We start from the raw sequence: 25,360 nt of genomic DNA, 5'->3' as shown, positions 1-25,360 counted from the left end.
GAGGTGGACATTTTAGGATTTTTTATTTGATTGAGTTCATTTTTCTGGTCAAAAATTAGACCTTTAAAGAAACTATAACTTTGTTAGTCATAGACGTATATTAAATGTTAGTCATAGATGTATATTAAATAATACTGGACTAGATGGTCAACCTGCAAACAAAATGTGATTTTTTTTAAAGCGCGCTCCCGTGACACAGCGAGCGCGCTTTTAAAGACCCCGTGTCGCGCGCTCGATCTTGTTGCGAGGGGCAATGGAATCGGGGCCGCGCACGCAGGAAGGCTGATGACCATCACACTCTCGTCACGTCACGGATCCGCAGCGACCGATAGAGATGCTGAGGTGACAGCAGGCAGAAGGAGAACAGGGACGACCAACACTCCGACATATTCCACCCTGTAAACCTGCTTATTATTCTCTAACATTTTCTACAAACGCGACCACCGCCGCCATCTCTTCTTCATGGACTGCTCCCTCGTGATGGTATTCCGTTCAATGTCGTCCCCTCCGCCTCCAAAAGCAGAGGATTTGTTGTAACCACACCCGGCTGGATTGGATCAAGGATTGGGAGCAAAGACCCGAGGTAAGGATTCAGAAATCAGGAGGCCGTGCTTGTATATATGCTCTGGCCCTTTCTCGCTTTCGCCCCATTGTCCTAAACACCTCAATTCGTTGTCGCGTGCAACGGCATGTTTGTTATCCTGCATGTTGTCAGCAGCTCACAGTATATAATATAACCTCCTACACAGCCAGGCGGGATGAGGGTGCGTGTGGCGGCCAATGTGCGTGGACGCGCCTGAGTAAATCTGCTGTGGCAACCAACTCGCTATGCAACAGTCAGTCCACCGCAGGGAGGGCACATAGTGGTTATATTTTTGGAAGACTATACCATGATACATATATATGGGGACATTGCTGCAGATTTCTACCTGTCACATCCCATTGCAACCAGAGGTTTGTCTTTTCTTTTTTGTTGTTGCACTAATGGCTCTTAAAATTAATACATTTGAGGCACTCTCCATTTAAAGTAATTGCCAGTGGTGTAAAGTACCTAAGTACATTTAATCAAGTATTGTACTTAAGTGCAATAACAATTATTTATTACCTTTTTAGTTCTTTTGGCACAATTGGAATAATAATGTGAAATATAAACAACAATTAAATAAGACTTTAGTTACACCTGGAGTACAATTCACAAGCTACCCTGCAGCATACAAAGTAATTACAACTAGCTGCACCTTTACCATCTGTGATAAACACATCCATAATTGTAATCAAGACATATATTATATATTATTCTGAAATGACCATTTGCATAATGCGTACTATTACTTTTGGTACTTTAAGTTTATTGAAATGCCAATACTTTTGTGCTTTTACTTGTGTAACATATGCACTGCAGGACTTTTACTTGTGACAGAGTATTCCTAGATCAGAGAACTTCTCCCACTTATGCAGATAGGTGGTTTAATTTTTGGAAGACTAGCATGATAATTATATTGGGACATTGCTGCAGATTTCCACCGGTCACATTCCATTGAAACCAACTTGCCAGAGGTTTTTCTTTTCTTTTCTGTTGTTGCACAAATGGCTCTTAACATAAATGCATTTTAAGCACTCTCCATTGAAAGTAATTACCCAAACTGCTCTTAAGGTGAGTGCATCCTTGATAGTTAAGGCTTCAGTGGCGCCATATAAAAACACACTTATCCTTTCACAGTTTTCTTCAGACTAGATCAGTGTTATCCATGCTGTGGCCGAGTGTGGAAGCCCCCCCCCCCCATGCTGGCTCCTCTCCAGGGCTCAGACCAGACACTTATTTCAGCCAGCAGCAGGAAGACAAGTGTCCCAGACCTGCTACTCAGGCCACACACAGATTAGACAGCCAATTGAGCAGATTTTCAGTGCAGTTATACTCACTTCAGCCATGTGTTGTGTTGCACATGCAGTCATAGCGTGCTTCCGGGATCAGAGCTCACTCAACAAAAATTTAAGTCGATTAACAGTAACGCAATCGTCACTAATTTGACTATTATTTTTAGTTATTTTTCATATTTGGGTTTTGGACTGACAAAAAGAAGACATCAGTTTTGATTTTGTAAAACTGGAATGGACATTACTCACTTTTTTTGACATTTTGTAGACCAGACCTTTAACAAATGAATCCTAAATCAAAACAACAGTAAGTTGCAACTGTGGTCTTTAGCTTTTTGTCAATATTTACTGATAAAACACCTGAGTTTTAACTGAGGTTTAAGCAGGAGGAATCCTCTGTGGGTGGCAGCACATTTCATGGTGCTTTATGAAGCCGTAAAAACGTGCAGCTTCCAGCAGACCCAAAGGGCAGCGGCAACGACAAGCTGCAGTCAGCAAATGAGAAAAGGACTGCACCATCGTCGGCATGGTGATGCAGGAGGTCAGGAAGCGTGATTCATGATGAGAAGACGATAGCAGCCGGTCGTCAGTCATTGGTTTGATTTCAGTTGTTTTGTATTCATTCATGGAGGTTTGATATCAAGTAGGAGGCGGAGGAGGAAGAGCAGAGCCTTGCCTCTCTGTGAGGTGTGAGATTACTCCCAGCGTGAGGTGGCCAGGTTTGTGCGTGTGTGTGTGTGTGTGTTGGTGCAAAGTGTGAACAAGCTTGAGCTAGAGACATGTGGGCTGTGGCTTGTCATATGTAGTCAAAAAAGACGACTGGCAGGTAGTATCTTCCGTCTTTCCGGTCTTTCAGGGATAAAAGAGGCACAAGATGGCTAAGAGTTATTCAGACTTTTGACCTTAAAGCATATGCAATGGTGTAAAGGTCAGGTAGCAAAGTCCTACAAAAACATCCCTCTTTTCTTGTATGTTTTCTACTTCTCTGTCCAATGTTTGTTCACAATCCGTAGATGCTGAATGTCAGCCATTTCTCGCATTGCTCATCCAACCATCCTGTTCCTACAGAATCAGAAATGACTCATGCACGATAGCTCGGATGTAACAGGAACACGTTTTCTTCCTATAAAAGAAGGACCACACTAGTGACCTTGAAGTTGTGACATTAGCCTCACAGCAGAGGTTATTTAATCAGGGTTTACAGTGAGTCTCTCTCATCCCTCTGTGGTTAACAGGGATTCTCTTTCTTTTGTGGTTTTGACGGCATGCTCTGTGTTTTTTGCGTTGCCACAGATTAACATAACATCCAGAATTACACAGATGTTTTTACAAGGCGGCTCCTACTCTGTTCTCTTTGTCTCACTGTGTTTCTCTGTGCAGATTTAGTGCGTGACATTGACATCAATTGGTGCATGAAAGAGACTTGTGTAGAAGTTTGGTTCAGGATTTATTTACTTGTATGTGGATCTTTGAACATATCTAAATGAATGTATTTATATAGCTGTATTTGTGTATAGATACCTGGCTGTACGCACATGTATTAATGTACCTCAGGGAATAATGGGAACAGTAAGAACTCGACTTTTGTAAACTGTTTAAACCATAAAAAAGCCCTTTTATTAAAAAAAGAAAGAAACCTCAATATAAATCTTGGACGTTCAGTGTTCACAGTAATTCAAATAAATCCAAACATTATGACATGCATACTAAAAGAATACAGTTCAAAGGCCATTAGAGTGATAACATGTCTTAAAAAGAGATTGATGTTACATCTAATCTTGTCATCTCTGTATTAAAGTGTACCCTTACTCCTGACTTTCAACCCTGGGTCACATTTCATGCTTGTTGTTCCGCTGTTATGTAGTCTAACCACGCTTTGCCCTCTTCCATCAACCCAACCTCACCCTGGTGCATGATGGGATTGATTGCCTCCTCGATGTCGGGATCATGCCTCGTAACCAAATAGTGTTTTGAAGGCTGGTTGCATAACGGTAGATCCACAGCCATTCCGTGTGCAGAATGATGAAACGGAGCATTTGGAGCCCGTCTGAAGGAAGTTATCAGCGTGTTCTCTTCTGAGGAATGCTTATCTAAGACATGGATGTAAAAATAGTGATAATAAAGGAGTGTGTTCCCAACTTTTCCAGGACAAACTTCTTTTGATCCTTGTTTTACAGACGGCCATGCAAAAAAAAAAAGCCTGGGCAACATGCCAGTAGATTTATTGGAGCCACTTTCCAACAAGTCACCCTTGATAAAGATGTTTAACTAATGGCCTTTTGAGAAACAATTTAATGATATTTTATAAATCTGTTAAACGCCATAACCTTTGGGTTGCCAGTTAGCAAAGAAATTCTCTGGGTTGCTTTTTTTTTAGATCTTTGTTTCATTAACCTGCTAGAAAATGCTGCAGATCTGTGATGTGTTTTATTAACAACTTGATCAGCTTGTATAACGTCAGACTTGATGGAACATAGAGAGAGTTTAACTTTAATTTTTATGAAATATATCAAAGAGAAATAATAAGAAGAGGGATTTCCCAATGTGGCAACCCAATTGAGCTACTGTGATTTATGAACCATTAATAAAGTCAGTAGTCAGCACTCAGAGGGTGCGTGTAAAGTAAAACTGTTACAAATCAAATTAGTGAAACATTATTCAGTTCAATAAATGAGAAAACTTGTGCCACTTTCATACAGTTTAGTTATCAGACTCATTATATCTGACTAGACTCTCCTTATGAGACGTGCTCCATGGCTGTCATACCCAGAAGATAAATTGCTTGGAAAAATGAAACTCAGATGAAGCCTTTTTGTAATTTAAGACACAGGAATGTTGTCTGCGAGTTTGTTCAGAAGGCCAGCTGCTGGCAGCAGGTGTGGCAGCTGCTGCCATGGTCGAGTATCAGAAAGCTGCAGACATTAAGCCGGGGTTTAACTTTGTCTCTCCAATGTGGACATTCTCCAACTTTCACATGTAGTTCAAACAGTCCAAAAAACAGGCCTATTGGACAGGACTGCAGACAAACGTTTGCATTTATGTGCATCCAAATCGTTATGTATATTATCTACTGTGTATTCTAAGCATTGTTGGAGTGTATTATCATTTTGGCCTTCTCACTGCTTGAGTTTGCCGCTCCTTGAAAATGCTGCAGGGGGGGGGGGTGCCGGTCTACCAGCCAAACACCTGTCATGGTCACAAGCATGACATGTGCTTTTTTTAACGTTTTGAATCAGAACGTATATTCTTCAAGCAGTTTTTGGCTGACTCTTAGCAATAAAATGCACTGTCTAATATTGGATGTTTCATCATATCTGAGCCACTGTAACTGAAAAAGCCATTTATTTTTTGGCTTCTTTTGTGATCAGAGGTCTGGGACAGGTGTGACGACCCTGAAGCATTTTTATGGATGAAATATCAATCAAAAGTTCTCCTCACTTTGAATTACCTGTATGTTTGTAAGGCTGTGTTGTCCCATGGGGAGGAGTACAGGGCTCCAGTTCGAACATTACACACATGGAGACAGACGTGCTAAATGTCAGGCCCGCAAAAGCGACCAATAAAAACGCTCAGTTGGGTCGCACTTGACAGATTGGTCACACTCTGGAGCCCTGTTTATGCATATTCAACTCTAATAAATCTCCCTTTGAAGCACCCAAGAGCATTATCTCGAAGCATTGCAGATTAATATAAGATGAGATAAACTGTATCATCCCCATAGTGCAGTGCTTCTCAAAGTGTGGTCCATGAGTATATTGGTAAAATTTCACATTTGAAATAAATACATTTATTTAAGTTTTTCGCACTCTCGCGGGAATATCTCCGCAATGGAACAAGCTTAAGTTTCACTTTCGATTGCATGATATAGCCCAGATAAGCACCTTCATCACACATGTTGCCACTTGTTTGTACAAAAAACGATGTGTTTTTGGATATTTGTGGAGTTAGGTGGTCCGCGAGTGTTTTTTTTATTGGTTAAGTGGTCCTTGGTATGAACAAGTTTGAGAAACACTGCCATAGTGAAATTCAGGTGTCATAGCAGCAAAAATGTTAAGAGTCAAACACAGGAGAGCATAAGACTTAATACAAAGAAAATAATTGTAAAATGAAGGAAGTTAGACATAACATAACATGTAAGTAACCGTGTAAATACAGGAAACTCGCATAAATCCAGAAATGGATAATGTCAAGTATGATTTCAAAGTTGGTACATTATGGTTCAAGTCATAAGTACATACAGTAAAGGTTGTTAGATTAAAACAATAATTCTATTGATTTCCTTGAGAGTTGTTCCTCAGTTTCTAACATTGTGTCTCTCTTTGGCTTCCTAAGGGCTCTCCATCAAGGCACTAATGCTCGTGTCAGTGTGAGGCCACTGGTCGAGGGGGGGGGAAGCAGTGAGGACAGCGTCCCAGGTCCACAGACGGGATGAGCGGGGGAACGGAGCAAGCTGACATCCTGACCGTGCTCTCTCTGGTCAAGGAACGATGGAAAGTGGTAAGTGACGTGTTATTCCGCGACAATAGGCAGAGTGTTTGTCCAGCCTCATCACTGCTTGGCTCACACTCTGTCAAAACACAACAACTCTTTGTTCCTCACACAATGATTTCCCCTGCTTTCCTCTAAAGTGTCTCACCTGTGGGTCGGACTCTTTGGGGTTGAGTCTTTGTGTGCACTTAGGGCTGCCTGCCTGCTGCAGTACAGGAGATCTAAAAATAGCCTTTATATCTATTTGTGGTGGTGCAGTGAGCTATAGGCAGCAGTACCCCCCGGAGGGCCCCGGCCCCTCACTTCTCTGCCCGCCTGGGTGCCATGTGAGGCTGCTAGTCCTCACTGGCAGCCTGGCACCACTTCCTGTCTTCTAATGAACAGAGTTACATAAGAATGCTGCAGCTAAACACTAGACTGTGTGTGTGTGTGTTGGTTAGATTCTCTCTCTCTGTGTGTGTGTGTGTGTGTGTGTGTGTGTGTGTGTGTGTGTGTGTGTGTGTGTGTGTGTGTGTGTGTGTGTGTGTGTGTGTGTGTGTGTGTGTGTGTGTGTGTGTGTGTGTGTGTGTGTGTGTGTGTGTGTGTGTGTGTGTGTGTGTGTGTGTGTGTGTGTGTGTGTGTGTGTGTGTGTGTGTGTGTGTGTGTGTGTGTGTGTGTGTGTGTGTGTGTGTGTGTGTGTGTGTGTGTGTGTGTGTGTGTGTGTGTGTGTGTGTGTGTGTGTGTGTGTGTGTGTGTGTGTGTGTGTGTGTGTGTGTGTGTGTGTGTGTGTGTGTGTGTGTGTGTGTGTGTGTGTGTGCCATTCCCCACAGGAGCAATTTGGGGTGAAGTGTCTCGCCCAGGGACACAACGACATGCTGACTGCAGTGGGACTCTAACTTGCTATCCCCTGATTCGAAGTCCAGCACTTCTGATCATTTATTTATTTGATAATTCATCTTTTGTGTCAGGATTTTAATTTATATTTATTTCCTGTTTTGTCATACTAAACTGAATATTTTAACACACAATGCAAATATGTCTCTTTAGAAAATTGTGATGAGGATTTTTCACGTTTTTCTGGCATTTTATAGATATTATTTATATATATTAAACTATGCATTTGTTTTGTGTAAAGTTTAAACAATTGTCACATTTGTTTTTAATAACTGATCATTTGTTGCAGCCCTGTTATTATCTAATATAGTAGAGAAAAGTGTAAAGCATTTTCATGATGAGCAATCTCCACTGTGAAGTATAATCGAGCAAAACTCCACAGACCTCATGGAGGATGTTCTGTAACTGACTTTGACCTTCTAACTTTCCTAAGATAGGGCACATTATGTTTCCACTTTTATAAAAGTACACCTTGCTGTCCAGTTACGCAGACTGTGTGGTATTTCCTCTGATGTCAAGTCTGATCATCTCCCTCTAGGCGAAGAAGATCGGGGGAGGCGGGTTCGGGGAGATCTACGAGGCGGTGGACCTCCTGACGCGGGTCAGCGTGGCGCTGAAGGTTGAGTCGGCCCAGCAGCCCAAACAGGTGCTCAAGATGGAGGTCGCCGTACTGAAGAAGCTCCAGGGTGAGTCGAAATGGATTCACTGGATTTGGTTACATTTCTGAAATCGATTGATCCTCCCTGGCCCGACGACCTACGGAAGACAGGACACTGAGTTGTGGCAGAAGAACAAAGGCTTAAAAGAAGAGAAACATTTTCGCTCAATTATTTGTCCGAGATTGATGCAACACATAAGCAGGGAGAAATGAGTAAAAGGCAGACTAATCCAGGAAGTGTCATGCTTGTGAAATGCAAGGGTTTGCCTGTAATCTCTTCCCCTGAGACCAGATATCATCTGACTCATCTGAAATTACAATTTGACCCAGGGCTCAGCTCACTTTGATTTAGTCTCTGCGCTGCATAACACACCGTCATCTAAGAGATCATTCATTCTCTCTTAATTTCACATTTTACTTGTGGTTTAAGAGTCAGGAGATTCATGTAAAAGTTCAAGATGCCAGTGATAGAGGAGGTTTAAGTTTGTACTCCTGGACACTCCCATCGTCTCACAGCAGAGACACAGGATCAACAAAAGAGAGCTTCTTCGGGGGGGGTTGCATAGTTTTACTCCTCTATCTGTTTTTAACTGTGTCTTTCCCCCCTCCCCTCTTCCTTCCTGCCTTTTGACCAATGTGCCCTTTTCGTTTCTCTCTCTCCTCTGAGAGGAAATCAATGGGCTGGGATCATGTTTGCTCTCTAATGGCTGCGGCCTCAGGCATCATGTGTTGGGTGCTTCCTTGGGGAACCAACATGTAACTTGAGACAGGCTTAACTCCAACTCCCCCTTCATAGAAACATTGCTGACCCACCCAAATGTACACAGTAAACATTGACCTTATAGGAAGATAAACTGGAATAAATGTATTTGTTTTACCTTGGGGGTTTGGTTAGTAGCTGTTTGCATTCCCTTCAAGCGTAAGGGTTTGGGGTGTGGCTGCTGTCTAGCTTCTATTGCAGCAATGTCCTTTCAGACACACACACACACATTTGCTCCCACACACACATATCCACAAACACACTATGCATTCATGTATGGACCCGGCGTTGTGTGCCATAGCCGATAAATCAGCAGGGAGTCGTACAGCACAGGGCCGCTGGTGATGGAAGGGCAGTGAGCTGTAGAGGGCAGAGAAATATGAACATCATCATGATTCACACAGAGCGACGCATCTTACCATCAAATGATGCTGTAAAAGTCACCTCTCCTTCTCCTCCAAAAGTAATCTTGAGACTCTTCCTTTATTTCCCCTAGGTAAAGACCACGTGTGTCGCTTTGTGGGATGTGGTCGCAACGACCGCTTCAACTACGTCGTCATGGAGCTTCAGGTTGGTATAAATGCAGGGGACTTAATGCCTCACTCTTAACTGCATTTAGACATTAGAATTATGCTGATGCGATTAATCGATTGACCAATAAATTATTGACAATTCCAGTGAAAGTCTTGATAAAATATTCACTCAGGCTCTTCCAGTTGATGGGGGAATCGTTGGAAGCCAATCAGTAACATGTGTTTGTGGCATTTTTTAGTGCAGTGATTGGCTTCCTTGTCAATAATGTATTAGTCTATTCCAGTGCTTCTCAAAGTGTGGTCCACTGGTCCGTGAGCGCCCCCTAGTGGTCCGTGAGTATATTGATAACATTTCACATTTGAAATAAATAAATACATTTCAGTTTTCCGCACTCTCGCGGGAATATCTCCGCAATGGAGCGAGGTTAAGTTTAGATTGCATGATATAGCCCAGCGCAACACCTTCATCACACATGTTGCCACTTGTTTGTACCATTTTCAGGCGATTTGTAATCTGTTCAAGAAAAACGATGTGTTTTTTGATATTTGTGGAGTTAGGTGGTCCGCGAGTGTTTTTTTATTGGTTAAGTGGTACTTGGAATGAAAAAGTTTGAGAAACACTGGTCTATTCAATGTGTCTAGTCAATATAACTTTTAAGTAAGCTGAATATAATTATAATGAATCACCTATTACTTTTTGATTCAGGAATTACAATTTAGAGAAATGTGTATGTGTTCAATAATGACGTTGTTCAAATCTGAAAAGATGGATAAACTGCTGCTGTAACGTGATCCAATATAAGGGAAAACATTTCAATGAATCAATTGGTTATCCATTTTGATAGCCAATTTATTATTATTATCACCAGTTTCAAAAATTACAATGTACCTCTTATTTATTTTATTTAAGGTGGAGGAATATGTTTTGTGATTTATTTTTTTATACCATTTTCTTAACAATTTTTTTTACAATTTCCAGATATTTCCATGTGGACTAAATTGGTAGACAGACCAAAAGACAAACTGACTTTTGCCATCCCATCCTGTACTAAAAATATTTATAGCAGCATTACTCTCCAGCTGGTGATTTAGGCAGCAGGACTACAAACTGTTCACATACTATAAAACATCATCATCATTTATACAACCACCTCCCGCCCGCACCGTGTGTTTAATTATAGATGATTGGTGTTAGCTGAATGTATGTGTTTTTCTATCCACTCAGCACATCTGGCTTGTTTGTCACATCGTCAAACATTTCAGCCAGTAAAAGACTCAATAGGTTCTATTTTCATTTCCCAGTCACAGTGTGCTGCTTCCAAACGAGTAGTAGATAGAGACGATTAGGTCTTTTATGACTGTAGCGGCCAAAATCATATAGAAATAAAACTGATAATGAACTTAAAATAACACTGAATATAACCGCTGAGGGCACCAGTTGGCGAAACTTACGCAGGGCAACGATCCAAGTCCAGACAAGAATCTCCGTTTGTGCATTTTATTCCAATAACAAAGTACATTCAACAGGTTTCCTTATATTTCATTCCTTAAGCCTTTCCTATGGCTTTCCTTTCTTCTGGCTTGAAACACCCTGGTAGAAAAACCATGTGTCTATTAGTGCTCTATTCACATCACCACCTGTCTCCAATATATACACAATTACACCCACATCATCCAGTGCTCCAAACTGCCTTCATAATAAAAGCATAGAAACTACTTTAATAACTAAGAATACATTTACTACAGCAAGAAAATAAATGTCTAAGTATTAAATAATAGAAAGCAATATATAGCATATATGACATGTTTTAATAATTGACAGAGTTCCTGAGACTTTATGATCTCGTCCATGTTCTGATCTCAGGGTCGTAACCTGGCTGACCTGAGGAGGAGTATGACTCGGGGAACCTTCAGCATCAGCACCACGCTGCGTCTGGGGCGGCAGATCCTGGAGGCCATCGAGAGCATCCACTCTGTGGGCTTCCTGCATCGTGACATCAAACCGGTGAGTCACCGTGAGCTCGGAGCAGCGAGGCATATTTAATGCTCGGCTCTCATTTCAGTACACATGAGAATATCTTTATTTCTGCTGTCAGATTATTTATTGGCTGCCAGTATTTTTGCTGACTCAGTTTCTTTGTTGCTCTTACAGTAAGCTGGCTCAATGAAAGCGTTGGCTTAATGCCCAACAATTACTGCTGTATTAAAGCATGTCACCATAGAGCAGTGCTTCTCAAAGTGTGGTCCGCGGACCACTGGTGGTCCGTGAGCGCCCCCTAGTGGTCCGTGAGTATATTGGTAACATTTCACATTTGAAATTAATTAATTAATTCAAGTTTTCCGCACTCGCGGGAATATCTCCCTAATGGAGCGAGCTTAAGTTTCACTTTCAATTGCATGATATAGCCCAGATAAACACCTTCATCACACATGTGGCCACTTGTTTGTACCATTTTAAGGCGATTTGCAAAAAACGATGTGTTTTGGGATATTTGTGGAGTTAGGTGGTCCGCGAGTGTTTTTTTATTGGTTAAGTGGTCCTTGGTATGAAAAAGTTTGAGAAACACTGCCATAGAGATATGTTTATTCCCCTGAAACTACAAGAACATTATTAACATGTATTCATGTTTTTATTTTAGGGGGAACCTTTACAGTTGCAAAATCATTAAACGATCTACACGTGTATATAGCTAAGGCTTATTCACAACATAATAGTTCAAGTAATCATTTCAATCACATTTTACGGTTTTAAATCTCAAAACCATTGCAGATGATAATCAAAAACAATTACCATCAACAACAACACACAATAAACCAAACATTCAAGCAGAAATAATGGAACAAATAATGTGATTTTATTATTCTGTTTAACAACTGCCTCCTGTTTTTCTGCTTCAGTCTAATTTCGCAATGGGCCGCTTCCCGAGTACGTGTCGGACCTGCTACATGCTGGACTTCGGTTTAGCTCGTCAGTTCACCAACTCCTGCCAGGAGGTCCGACCTGTAAGTGCCCTACTCTGTTACTGACTTTACACTGAGCTTGAAGCTGCACTTCAAAAAAAAAGATATGGTTATTCTCTGTTGTCTTATTTGAAATGTATATATTAAAGTAGTGATGCCAGAAAGCAAACCTCTACACAACAGTGGCTGCATAACCTCTCCTCTCCCTCTTAGTATACCTAAGCTGTAATGAGGAGAAGTATAAAAAATAGGAGTGCAGAGCTCTTCTTAACCCTGCCCTCCTAACACAAAATCCAGTCAGAACCGGTTTCCAAGTAGCATATATCACGAAATTGAGACATCCCAAGGTCTTCTAATCTTTGCGACTGGTACAGTATGAACCTCCTCTGATGTCAAAGGCCCCAATGTATCTTTTTTTAGTTATTTAACAGATGATTTAAAGGTGGGGTAGGTAAGTTTGAGAAACCGGCTCGAGATACACGTTTTGTTATATTCCATGGAATGCTCTTAACATCCCGATAGCAATGAATATCTGAAGTGCTTTGACAAAAAATCCATAAATATATGTCATCTGTGGAAGCGGTGGCGCTGTAAAAAGCACGACCAATCATCTGAGCCGGCCCGGCTAAAGTAACTGGATGGCCTACCTGCCTGTCAGCCTTCCATCTGTGCACAAACTTATCTCGTGTCCTCATTGGTCATGTGCGCGTTCGTGTGTGTTGGAGGAGGGGCTCTGTAAGGAAGTGGCAGATTTTTCCCGGTTGTGTATTTTCAAATTCTAGCGCACTCGAGCTGGTTTCTCCATTCTTACCTACCCCACCTTTAAGTCAGTGACTTTCTAAAAATAACAATGAATTAAATTATTATGTGTAATGCAACATGTCCCCTGTAGTCACATAACCTCAGAGAATTTCAAGTCACTCCTTCTCATAATGTGATGTGATAACACAAATGCAGAAAAAGGAAATGTTTAATGTGATATAATAATATTTGGGGGTCAGAGGTTAGATAAAAGATAGGTGGACATACAACTTGTTTCTTTAAATAGTTTTGACTTATTTTTGACAACATTTCTTTTGCTGAATTTTTAAATAGTAAAATGTTTGTATTTAATGTCTGTTCCTGTCTTTGTTCATCAGCCTCGTCCAGTGGCAGGGTTCAGGGGAACTGTCCGATATGCATCCGTCAATGCACACAAGAATAAGGTCCGTAACTATTATCCATTTATTCACATGCATTACACAACTTTCTCTTTTCTGTCCTGATCTGACGATGATCCAATATAATTGATTACTGTGAACTCAACCTTGATGTGGTTCTGCAGGAGATGGGTCGTCACGATGATCTGTGGTCTCTCTTCTACATGCTGGTGGAGTTTCTGGTCGGGCAGCTGCCATGGAGGAAGATCAAGGACAAAGTAAGCAGAGCCAATAATCGCTGCCTGTCCTTCATGGAAACTAAACAGCCCTGTCCAGGTAGCTGTAAGTGATGAGATGTGACAGGTGTGTGTGTGTGTGTGTGTGTGTGTGTGTGTGTGTGTGTATTCCCAGGAACATGTGGGGAAGCTGAAGGATACTTACGACCATCGTCTCATGCTCAAACACCTGCCGGCAGAGTTTGGTGTTTTCTTGGAACACATCGCCACACTCGACTACTTCACAAAGCCAGACTACCAGGTGATGACATTTTGGTTTTGCTAAATGATGCTATAGCTACATATTTTTAGTAAAGTGTGCAGTGCATGATTTAGAAATATCTCCTCAAGTCAATGTGGTATCTTCCTGTTTTTAAGAACCACAAGTGTTTGTTCTTTTTCTGTAGACTCTTGCTGAATAAAATACAAATGTTTTGTATTTTGTGTGGTTACAGCTGCTGATGTCAGTGTTTGACAACAGCATGAAAACCTACAATGTTGTGGAGAATGACCCTTATGACTGGGAGCGGACCGGCACTGATGGCACTTTTACAATCAGTGCTAGTGCCACAACACCGCAACATCACACACGCCTCACTCCGGCACACATGGGGTATGTTTGATTGAATTAAAACATTTTTTAGTAGAGCTAATTCCAGTGCTATTTATAATAAATACTGTAACAATAGGTGGTTGAAAATCCACAATTCCCTTTATAGCTATTTAATCCAATTCTTACAATTGTAAGACATAATCAGCGATTTGTGAAATGGGACAGAATATTGGCCTAGACACAATAAAAAATAATTTACAATATACATTTCTAACAAAACTAGAATTGGAGAGAGTTCATGTATTATACTCTAGCCTCTGAACCACGTCCAGAGGCCTGTACTACGAAGCCGGATTTTCGCTTAGTGAGCTAACTTCAGATCCACTCGTGTCTTAGGCAGTGATATCATAAACCTGTTAATGTACGCATTCAAACACTTTCTTTTACCAGCTGTATTCACCTTGCAGGTGCAGCTATGTGGCTTTTATCCTGGATAAAGTGTTTAAGTCATGGATGTTTAAAGTTTAACGTCTTCAGATTTGTCTAATATTATAGTTCACTTTTCATTCAGGAAGTATGACGCTGCGCTGTCAGTGCGCTTCTCCATGTTTGTGATTGTTCAAATGTTGCTAACCACGCCCCTTTTATGTGAACGCGCACATAACTAGATAGGGCAAAACTGGCTTGAGTTAACGAGTTGATAACCAGCGTCGTAGGACCGCTTAGCGAGAGCGCGTTTGTTTTGGATTAGGCAAGTCGGATAAGTCAAACATATCCAGGTTATGTTGAACCGGCTTCGTCGTACAGGCCTCTGATAAACTGTTGTATCGTGTTTTTTGTTTTGTTTAGTTTTTTGGTGCATTTAAATCTCTGGTTGTGTTTAAATTGTGACGTGTGCCTTGTTAAAGCACTTTGAGCTGTACCTGATGCATGAAAATTGCTATTCAAATAAAGCTTATTATTATTAGAAATGAAAAATAGCTTTATACATAAAATAATGTGTGTATCTTTGTCCCGCAGTATGGCGAATGCCTCCCTGATCCCTGGCGACCTGATGAGGGAAAACACAGACGAGGTTCTGCAGGACGAGCAGCTCAGCGACGCGGAGAACAACCCAGCCCCGGACCGCCTGCCGGGATCCCCCCTCCACCCCCACCGCAACCAGGAGGCGGATGTGTGGGAGGAGCTGGACCGCAACCGTAACCGCATCAGGACGGCGGTCTGGAAGGTAGAATATAGTTGTATCCCCTCTCAGATAATGTATCTCCAGTTATACGAATAGCAATCCACCATTTTTGTAATCCTTTGCTAAAAAAACGGACTTATTTTCCATAGGCGGCAACGGAGGAGGAACATAGCAACAACCAGGGCAACCACGCAAACCAGAACCCCTACGCTGGGCCGAGTCTCGGTTCTCCAGTCAAACTGCACTCTGAGCTGGGGGCTTCAGACCGCGATGGCCCCTTGCTGAGGAAGATCCGCAACATTCACAGTCTGGATATAGAGAGGAGGCTCAGCCTAGAAGCCAAACCCAGTCCAGAGCGCTTCCTGGAGACCTGGTATGTCTATCAAGTAACCTTCGATTCAATGCTTGCAATTTTGTTGGCCAATTCAGATTTTTTTAATTGTCTGACATGCACATGTATCCAATAACTCTAATTGACAGCACGCACAAGCATTTTGTAACTTTTCTTTCGTGGAAAACTGACAAAAAAATCATCATTCTTCTATCACTCTCATTCACACAAATACCCCAATAATAGTGCTTCAGGTATCTGGACAGATACAATTTGATTAGAAATAAAGTGCGATACATCTCACCTTATCTCACATGTTTCACTTTCTAAGAAGAATACAGGTGCAACAAACTTAATGTAACTTCCTCCATGGCTTAGTTTGAACTATCAGATGTTACATATATGCAAGCTTTTTTGTCTTCTTTACTCACAATGAAAGAACTTGCACACCAAGGAAAAGGTGTGTGTGTGGTTGTACACTATCTGTGCTCTATGCAATATGAGACTGGAGGCAGATACATCTATGTTGACATCCTTTTCTGCTAAATGTTCCGGAGGACAGAGCACTAAGTGGATGGTTTGAATCTGTGTTGTGTGTTCAGCTCAGGGAGGCAGCAGCTCGGCCCCCAGCAGCAGGAGATGGCGGCTAACGGAGCAGCGATCATCCCTGTCACTCAGGCTGTACCCGCCGGGGAGCGCCACGACAGGGTCTGGCACTACGACGAGGAGTTCCGGTTGGGTGGTGGGTCTCCTAAACCAGCATCCTGTGGATCCCTGGAGCAGGGAGAGGGGGCGGCCATCAGCGGGGGCTTTGTGGCCCTGAACCTGAGCTCTGGGAGGCAGGACATTGACTCCAGGGAGTGGGTAATGGTGGAGAGGCCCGGCGGCTCTCCAGGAGCCAAGACCGCCACCTCAGAGGAGGATGAGGAGCCAGAGCTGCTCCAGCGGGGCGATCAGTCTCCTGGCTGGGAAAAGTGCAGTCCCAGCCCTCTCTCTGGCAAAGCTAGACGAGAAAGCACGGCTTCCTCCAAGGGAAGTACAAAAGTGGACAAGTTGGAGCTTAGCGTGGGCCCCATCGGGAGTCTGCCTCCCGTTACTCCTACCAGCCCGGGTGAAGCTCTGGCTGAAGGAGTTCTCACTCAGGTAAGCACTTTCATTTGAAGGCCTTCTCACAACATGGCCAACATGTTACTGACTGCATTTTACAAAGTTAAAAAGCTCTACAGAACCAAATGCTTATATCATACAGCAGTCAGAGTCCCACCAGCTGCATCTTGCTGTAGTTTCAAGCTAAATGTTACTGCTTTATGTTTTCTCGCTTATTCGCCTTTGTTTATGTGTTAGACAAATATATATGTGTCACAACTGCAGAGCTTATCAGATCACAGCATGGGGGAAAGAAAGCTTATTGAAATGCACTTTGATTTGCAATAAATATGCTTACATTTATCCTATTTTGCAGACATTTTCCAATATATTTGATTGGTTTTTATTTACTTCCCAAATTCAATAATTTGCTTATTATATATGCTTTGGTTATGCTGATTTTAAATTACTTTTTTGCTCTTTTACTTTTGTATAACTTTCAGCCAGCCCTCCGAAATCTAAAAGTTAAAACACTTTACAATTGTTGAGCAACTTTTTAAACGCCAGGAGGAATAACTGTCCCCTCACTCTCTCTTCTACAACCAGAACAACTTCCTCCATGTTCATAATGTCCACAATCTGCCCCAAATACTTCGCCTCTGTCTTCCTCCCCTAGCCTAAGATCCTCCTCCTATCTTGATAATCCTCCCGTCGCTTTATCGCTTGAGAACAACTCATCCTCCTGCTCCCCACGGTAACTCCCGCCATCTCCTCCCTCCCTCACCAGTCTCACAACCCCTCCTCTCTCCTTCCCCTCTCTTAGTTCCCCACCTCTCCTCCGTCCCTGCCTGAGGAAGTCGCTTTCCGGACCTCCAGCCCCATCCCTCTGCGCTCTCCCAGCCCTCACACACTCCTGACCACCCTGTCGGACCCGTTGCACCTGCGCCACCCTCCCTCCCTGAGGCGCAGCATGTCCGTCGACCCGCAGCAGCAGGAGCGCGCCTCCTCCTCTTGCCACGCCTCCCTCCCACAGTACCCCGCCCCCGGCACCCGCTCACCCGCTCGCAGGAAACTACCAGCCATCCCGGCGGGCGCTGCCAACGCCAAGTTTCCCTCCGTCATACGCATCACTCGTGCCCAGCTGCAGCAGGTGATGAGCCCATCACTACGAAAAAAACTTCATTCAGCTTCCTCTACGTCATTACCAACACACCGGCTGTCAACATTTTCGTTCTTTCTTTCTTTTTCTATTTGTTTTTTTCGTTTAAGTTGCTTTATTTTGGCTTCTTTGTTCAGTCGGCTTGCTTATTGTGTTGTCCGGCAGCTCTCTCCAGAAACCATGAGGGGCATTGTGCAGGCCAGACAGAGCATGGGTCAGATGTGTCCTTGTGTCTGGACATGTGTCCTTGTGATCTGAATAGGGGGTGTGTGTTTGTCTGATTGTGGCATGTGTGTTTGGAATGTCGAGTCATGACTACAGGTCGCATGGTCTCTTTTGTTTCAGATCGTCTTTGTCCTCTCTATCTTTCTCTTTCTCTCTCTCTCCCTGTATTTGTTCCTCACCCTCTCTTCGCTGAAGCCCCCTGCGAAGTTGCGTGAACGTTTCCTGTTCTACTTGCTGGTTTAGTACTCACAGCTTGACTGACACTGCCATAGCACTTGTGTGTTTCGGTCTGGTAGCTATGGTATTGCATGCTGTTGCCAAACTAATCACCATTTGTTACCCCATATTATAAAATTCTTCTCTTTTCACACATCTGCATCAGGCTCTTGCTACAGAACTACAGCACAACTCGACATGTTGTAGTCTATCAGCAACATGCCTTTGACAACTAGAATATTTTTCCCATTTTAGTATGGTTGATATAAAATAACACTTGTGTTTCTTTTTCTTTCCTCCCATGTCTCCACTTCCCCCCCCCTCCCCTCCAGTTGACGGCTCAGCGTCCCTCTGGGCTCTCCTCCCAGTCGGGATCAGACAGTGCTCCACAGTGCCTCCTGCTGGAGAGGCGGAGTGAGGCTGAAGCCGAGGCTCAGCAGGTGCAGGAGCGCACAGCGGACATCAGCTCCCCCCAGGACCATGTGCCCACCAATCCCGGGACTCCTACAGACCCCCTGGCTGAGATAATGGTCAATGGAGACATGTTTCCTAAAACTCAGGGCCCTCCGCCAAACCGTTTGTCTTCCCCTCGTTCCCTACGTTCCCCACACTCGCCTCCTCTGTGCTTGCCTTCCTCTCCTCGCTCTCCTCGCTCCCCTCACTCTCCTCGCTCCCCTCACTCTCCTCGCTCCCCTCACTCCCCTCACTCCCCTCACTCCCCTCACTCTCCTCGAAGCCCCTTGTTTGCCAATGGCCACCTCTCCCCTACTGTTAACAGCCAAAGGGATTTAAGTAACGGGGCGTTCCCCAAGCTGAAGGACCCTGAGAATGATTCTGGCCTGACTCCCTGTGCCACAGAGCCTCAGCTGAGGGGGGAGGCGAGCAGAGAGGTGAACCACGATCACACCGATGGACCACCCTCCTCCTCCGCGGCTGCTCCCCGTAAGGCCCCCAGCCGGAGGCACAGTCGCATCCCAGTCCTGGAGCCCTCCAGCCTGTTGGATCTCCCTCCTGCGGGGTCTGCCAAGGAGAAACTCCTACAGAAGAAAGCCAACCACCACGGATCGGCCCCCTCTCCCACTGCTTCCCCCTCCCTCTCTGATAGGCGTGGTCCCATGGTGGCGTCCCTCGCTAGGGACCCGCTGTCCTCCACCTCTGACCGCTCTCAGGACGAGGACTCTCTCATGGGCTCCCGCTCAGACCGGCAGGGAGACGACGGCCCCTCCCTCTCCTCCTCCTCCAGCCCTCTGTCCCGCAAGAGCAGGATCCCACGTCCCGTTCATCCGGTATCTTCTGCTGAGCAGCTGGCCGCCCAATACCTGCCACGCCCGCCCCCTGGAAAACCACCGGGCCGCCCCACAGCGGAGGGCAGGTAATTGGTTGATTTTTATAAATAAATAGGCCATTATTGTTCTCAACAACAACTATGATGAACAACAAAGACGTTATGTTTTGCTAAGCTAATTGGATAAGATTAGAATAGAATTACATTATTAAGCCCAATTTGAACATAAACAAGACTTTGCAAATGAGTTAAAAATGAAATAAAATAAAAAATACACACCCAATATGCATTTACAGAAACAGTTAGTATACACTAAAATAGACCATTATACTACTAACAAAATGTGCATAGTAGTTGCCGTTTTTAAATAAATGTACAACCCACTGGCTCAGTTTGATGTACCACCCTGTTTCCTGGTTTGCTATGATATGACTTGGCTCTGATTCATAATCTGCCCTGCTTCTTTTTTTGTATCCACTTAGGCTCAGGCGTTACCGCATCCGAGCCGGCAGCAACAGTGACTCAGACCTGCTGTCGTGCCTCGCTCAGCTGATGCACGGCTCCCGGGGCTCCCCCCTCCACCACCGCTCCTCAGCCCAGTACGGGGGCTCTAGGATGGGCGTCTGCAGCCTGACGAGCTCCCCCCCCCACCACCACCGCAGCTCCAGCGCCTCCCCGCGCAGCTCCTCCTCCCTGCAGCGCTCCGTCAGCTCCTCGCCCTCCCGCCACGAGCATCGGGGGGGCGGGGGAGGGGGTTGCCTGGGCCGCAGCCGCTCACCTCCCAGCTTCTCCGGCTCGCCACCTCCCCGCCGCTTCTACCCTCACCACCAGGAGACCTGCTGCAGCCGGCAGGCGCGCACGGGCCCCTTCCACCTGTCCAGGGGAAAGAGCTGCAGCCGAGACGGCAAGTGCTCGAGCAAGCTGGCCAGATAGTTCCCCAGCGGGGGGGGGGGTGCTGCCGCAGCAGAGGAGGGGAGGACTCCTGTATCTTGATAGTTTGGTCAGGATTAAAGCCTGAGTCTTCCTGTATTAATTTCCCCTTTTTACGCTGTCAGTCTGAACCTTGTCTCGCTGTTTCCCGCTGTTCTCTTCACTCCTTCTATTTGCACACCGGGTTTCTCATTGATTTATGTGCCCAGTTTTATAGGAGTGATTTAGTAATGCACTTCCTTTTCCATTTTGATTTAAGAAGAATGCTAAAGAATCTGTGGGACAGAATCTGAGACTTTTAAACTCCATTATAGCTCCTACATATCCCATAATGTAACTTAAAAGCATAAGTGCCCAGTTTGTAAGGCTTACTGTTGAAAAGCCTCAAACCCAATCTGACATTCACCGGCTGAAGAGTACTTCTTACGACGACTAAACTGAGCCTCATGTGTAAAATCGGTGCTTCTTTAAGAACTTATTAGACAAGCCATGTTGACAAGTCAGGGTCCTCGTTTCATATATATTATTATGTTGTAGAAAAAAATAGTATAGCTGCAAAATGAATGAATGGTTTACATGCAGGCATAATATAATATGTAAACTAATAGTTATTTGGCCGGTGGGCACATAAATAAATCAGTTTCCTGTTTATTCATCTTCATGCATCCTGCACCACAATGTAATGTAACTTATTTATCCCCAGTATTAATGCACTTGGAATATACTGATGGAAGATCAGTCAAAATGATCACTACTTAATGAAATATTGCCCTGGGGCTGACCCAGTTATCTCCTCTGCACTCAGAGATTGCAGGCAGGGTATGATGTTTACTTTATGCTATATCCGAATGCATAAAGCCAATATTTGTGTACAGTTGTATTTATTGAGATATTTATTTTGATGCTTAGCAATGCTTGAGACTCTTACCCTCTTCTTTGTGATGGTGGATGTATGGTTTTGTGTCACTCACATTAGTTTTAAATGCTAAATCAAAAAGGATTACTCCTTTTATACAATCAATCATGTCAAGTGCGTGAGGACACACACCTTTTTGTGCCTACTGTGTTGCTAAGGGGGAATCGGAAGTGTTTCGCTGACTGAAGGGATTACAGAAGTGTGTTAGTGGTAGTTATTGAGTAGTAGCAGTAGATAGCTTAAGCAACACAAGGTACATTACTGAGTATGTATTAATGTTCAGACACAGATGTTTGTCTCAGCGTGTGCCTTGGCACTTTAGGGCAGCTTCAGGATTCACTTTGTTTGTATTTAAACAAAAAGGAGCCAAAAACAGTCTTGTGCCAGCGGTTATAAGACAACCCTTTTAACCAGTGTTCTTAGGAAAAGGTAGCAACACCAAGATTTGTAAATCAAACACAATGAGAGTTACTTGAGTAGCAATTATATGTAATGACAAAAAAAAGGAAATATTTGAAGTGGAACCCATCACACCTGTCCTGTTTATAAATACCTGGTCAGTCCTGGAGATAAAACTTGATCAAAATGTGATTTTTCGACCTCAAACATCTTGTCAAATGTTATTGAAAATCAAGGCCATGTGTAAATATATTTCCCACACCAAAATGATCTTCCAGGCTTCCATGCCAGATGGTTTTCTTGTTAGTTTTGTTCCTCCTGTGCCGAACCATGTCTTTTATATAATGACATACAGTTTGTTTGTGCACAAGGGAAAGGAATCATGTAGTTCCTCACTGAACCTCCACAACCTCCTCCCACACCTCTGCTTGTAAGACACTGTAAAATAACTCCAGCTTCCTTTCGATGCTACTCTTTGCATGCTCAACAGAAAAAAAAACACGCAGAACCAACAACTGAGTAGAAAGCTGCATTCCACCTCCCATCACACGGTATCTCTTGGTTCTAACCCAGCAGTGAATCACCTTTTAATCTATATATATTTTCTCTGACCCATCTAATATTCTTTCTATTGCCCTTCCCACCTGATGTCTGACTTGTTTCCTTTGCTCCCCGCACTGACTTCACTGGGATGAATGTGTTGCAGGAATATGATAGACTGTACGAACCCAGAGGACTGTACTCAGTGCAAATACTGACATGATGGAATGTCCAGAATAAAAAGGAGAATAGACTTTACAACTGTGATTTGAAGAATCAAAGGGATAGTGCGGATGTTTTTAGGTGGGGTTGCATGAGGTACTTTACTATAGTCAGTCTATTATTTACAGTAGATCACTTTATGGCCCATTATGAAGAAACAGCGTTTAACATCACAAAGAAGACCTTTTTATTTTAATCCCTAAGGGGAAATCTAAAAAAGCAAAGTAATGTTCTGCTGTTGAACATATTTTGATATCAGTTTAAGTGTACAGTATATTTAGTATATTTTCTTCCCTTTACCTCACTGTCTTACAAGTACATACTGGTCCCTGGAGCCTTGATCTATGCTGTAATAAACTGATTTTGGATGAGTACCTCATGCAACCACATTAGCGGTCACAAAAAATCACATTGCCAAATATTTTTGTAGATTTTGCAGATGTGGTTCGACTTGAGATTTGATAATATGAGATTGCACCGAGATTGATGTATAACGCGTGCTGTTTTGTGCAGACCTTGCAGATATCACCGCTCACAGAGCAGCTATGATGACTCATCCTGAAGGCAGACAGCGTTCAGTCAGTCAGTCGCCTTAATGTCTCCTCTCTGCCCCTCTGTGCAACGCGAGGGATGACTGAGCCTTGTCTGTGTTGGAGATCATTCCACTATTCGGGCCAAGCCAAGCCTTTCTGTCACTCATCTCCTTGTGTGTGAAAGGTCTGTCAGCGAGGTCAATATATCAACACTGAAATCAATGCTGTCAGACTCTTGTGCTTACCAAGCTGTGCTTCTACCGGAGAGATCCATGTTTTTCTGTGAGAGTGCGTGGGGAAATGTTTCGATCGACTGTGTGCAGCATTCAAGATGTGTGTGTTAACAGTATGCTCTCAATCTGGAGCGTTCAATTCCTTACATGTCGCCAGCAATCAATCTTTGAATCGTCCCTCTTTCAACTCCAGATTTCAAGATATTCTAAGCTTTCAAAGTTCCGAACGCAGTTGTGCAGACTTTTAATATATACCTGTAAAATATAAAGTAATTATTGAAATAAAAAATAACTATTGTAAACTTAAATGCTAACGGGCTTCAGTGAAAGGGAGGAACAGACGGTAAACAGTGCTGCTGGTTTCTAAAGATAATCAGATATATTCTCATGTTTTCTTTATTATTAATGCACATAAGTGATGTGGAGATGTAGTACTAGTTGAGATCCAGATGAGATTTTCTTTGTCGCTTTTTAAAGTGGCTTGCTCATAGAAAGGTGTCCTATTTTATAGCTTGCTGGGTATCTGTGGTTAAATACCCATATGCCAGCAAAAGAAACCCAGATGTTTTAATTTATTTTCAAAGTTTAGGCGGAAACTAATGATAGCTTTGGTGTGCACTTGTACACTTCTCATGTCATTACATTGAATTACTTGTAAGTAACTTCTAAATATTTGACAGAAACTATTTATTGTGACATTTGCTAATTCACCCATCCATCATTTTGACTTCAATTGTCGGGATTTTTTTAATGGTGGATATTTTTACGTTGTAATGTACGTCATGGTTTTGAAATGTTACTGTACAGTTTCAAGGAAAGAATGTAACAAGTGGGAGTTTTGCATTGTATATAACTGTAATTATTTATGTTTATTCTATCATTTGTGTCATACCAATGCCTTGTACAGTGTTTTTTTTCTTTTTTCTTTTGAAATTATTTTGTATTTTATTTTTATAAAGTGGTTATAAATAAAATACTCATTCCGCATGCAGACATAATCCTGTGTATGGTTTTTTCCCCGTTTTTTTTTATTGTAGCCCCTTGTTTTAATCTTCATTAAGAACGATTTATACAAGATACAACCAAAACAACCCAGAAAAATGAATACATTGAAGATTTTAGATCTATTCATTTTAATCAAGTCTATATTTACCACACGGGGCTTTTCAATATTATGTACAGCAATAGACCCTCTAGATTAGGAAAACAACTCCCAAAAACCTGTTAAGAATAGAAGAAACCTCAGGAAGAACAACTGAGAAAGATTCCTGCACCCACGAGGGGCAGACATGCAATAGATGTATGGACACAATAATTAACAAAGGGTAAAACATGACACTATAGACAGTCCAAATGACTAAATTGTACATATGTATTATTGACGAAAATGGATCAAGAAAGATGTCAAGCAGCTTCCAGGAGTAGCAATTAATGACATCATGTTTAATCCAATCAAATCAAGTTTTATTTATATAGCACATTTCTAAACGATTTTTGGTCGAGCCAAAGTGCTGTACATAAAATAAAATTAGCCTACAGTAGAGACACTTTACAGCAAATACAACAGCACAGATTGTTCAGAATATCAGTATGAGAAAAACGACACCCTCTATCCTTAGACCCTCACATCGTACAAGGAAAAACTTCCAGAGAAAGCCCACAGTTTAAAGGGAACATGTGAGAAACCTCAGGGAGAGCAACAGAGGAGGGATCCCTCTCCCAGGACGGACAGACGTGCAATAGATGCCGTGTGTAAATCCAAGAGATAATACATTTTACAGCATATAGACCGAATGTTAGGAAATGCATGTGTCTGTAATAAGAAGATGTTATTTAAGGATAACAATCGATGTTAGTAACTGTATCTTTGTAATTGATGTGTATATTTCACTAATACCTCAGCTGTATTGCACAACCAGACATGAAGATAATGTAAAAAGTAAGTACCTTATTGTATTTATTAAGTTGTTTTTTTATACAAGTT

The 25,360-nt window shown here is 42.9% G+C and overlaps 1 protein-coding gene across 2 annotated transcripts; it reads left to right on the top strand.

The window, feature by feature from the left end:
• The first annotated feature begins 283 nt into the window (after nt 1-283).
• On the top strand, nt 284-24,369 carry ttbk2a (tau tubulin kinase 2a). 2 transcript variants are annotated; one of them, XM_034235390.1, is made up of 16 exons: nt 284-583; nt 6,208-6,372; nt 7,775-7,922; nt 9,151-9,224; nt 11,052-11,192; nt 12,086-12,190; nt 13,288-13,353; nt 13,473-13,565; nt 13,699-13,824; nt 14,018-14,175; nt 15,136-15,343; nt 15,451-15,674; nt 16,235-16,775; nt 17,542-17,868; nt 18,651-19,690; nt 20,086-24,369. In XM_034235390.1, exons 2-16 carry the CDS (start codon nt 6,304-6,306, stop codon nt 20,534-20,536), a joined length of 3,771 nt encoding a protein of 1,256 aa, XP_034091281.1. In that variant the 5' UTR covers nt 284-583; nt 6,208-6,303; the 3' UTR covers nt 20,537-24,369. The 2 variants fall into 2 exon arrangements, with proteins under 2 accessions (XP_034091281.1, XP_034091282.1); XM_034235391.1 differs by lacking the exon at nt 17,542-17,868 and having other exon boundaries at nt 285-583.
• Nucleotides 24,370-25,360: the final 991 nt, after the last annotated feature.

Source organism: Gymnodraco acuticeps, unplaced genomic scaffold (assembly GCF_902827175.1).
Source record: "Gymnodraco acuticeps unplaced genomic scaffold, fGymAcu1.1, whole genome shotgun sequence".
Lineage (NCBI taxonomy): Eukaryota > Metazoa > Chordata > Actinopteri > Perciformes > Bathydraconidae > Gymnodraco > Gymnodraco acuticeps.
Note: the sequence above shows the minus strand (reverse complement) of the source record. Positions and strands in the feature narration are given on the sequence as shown.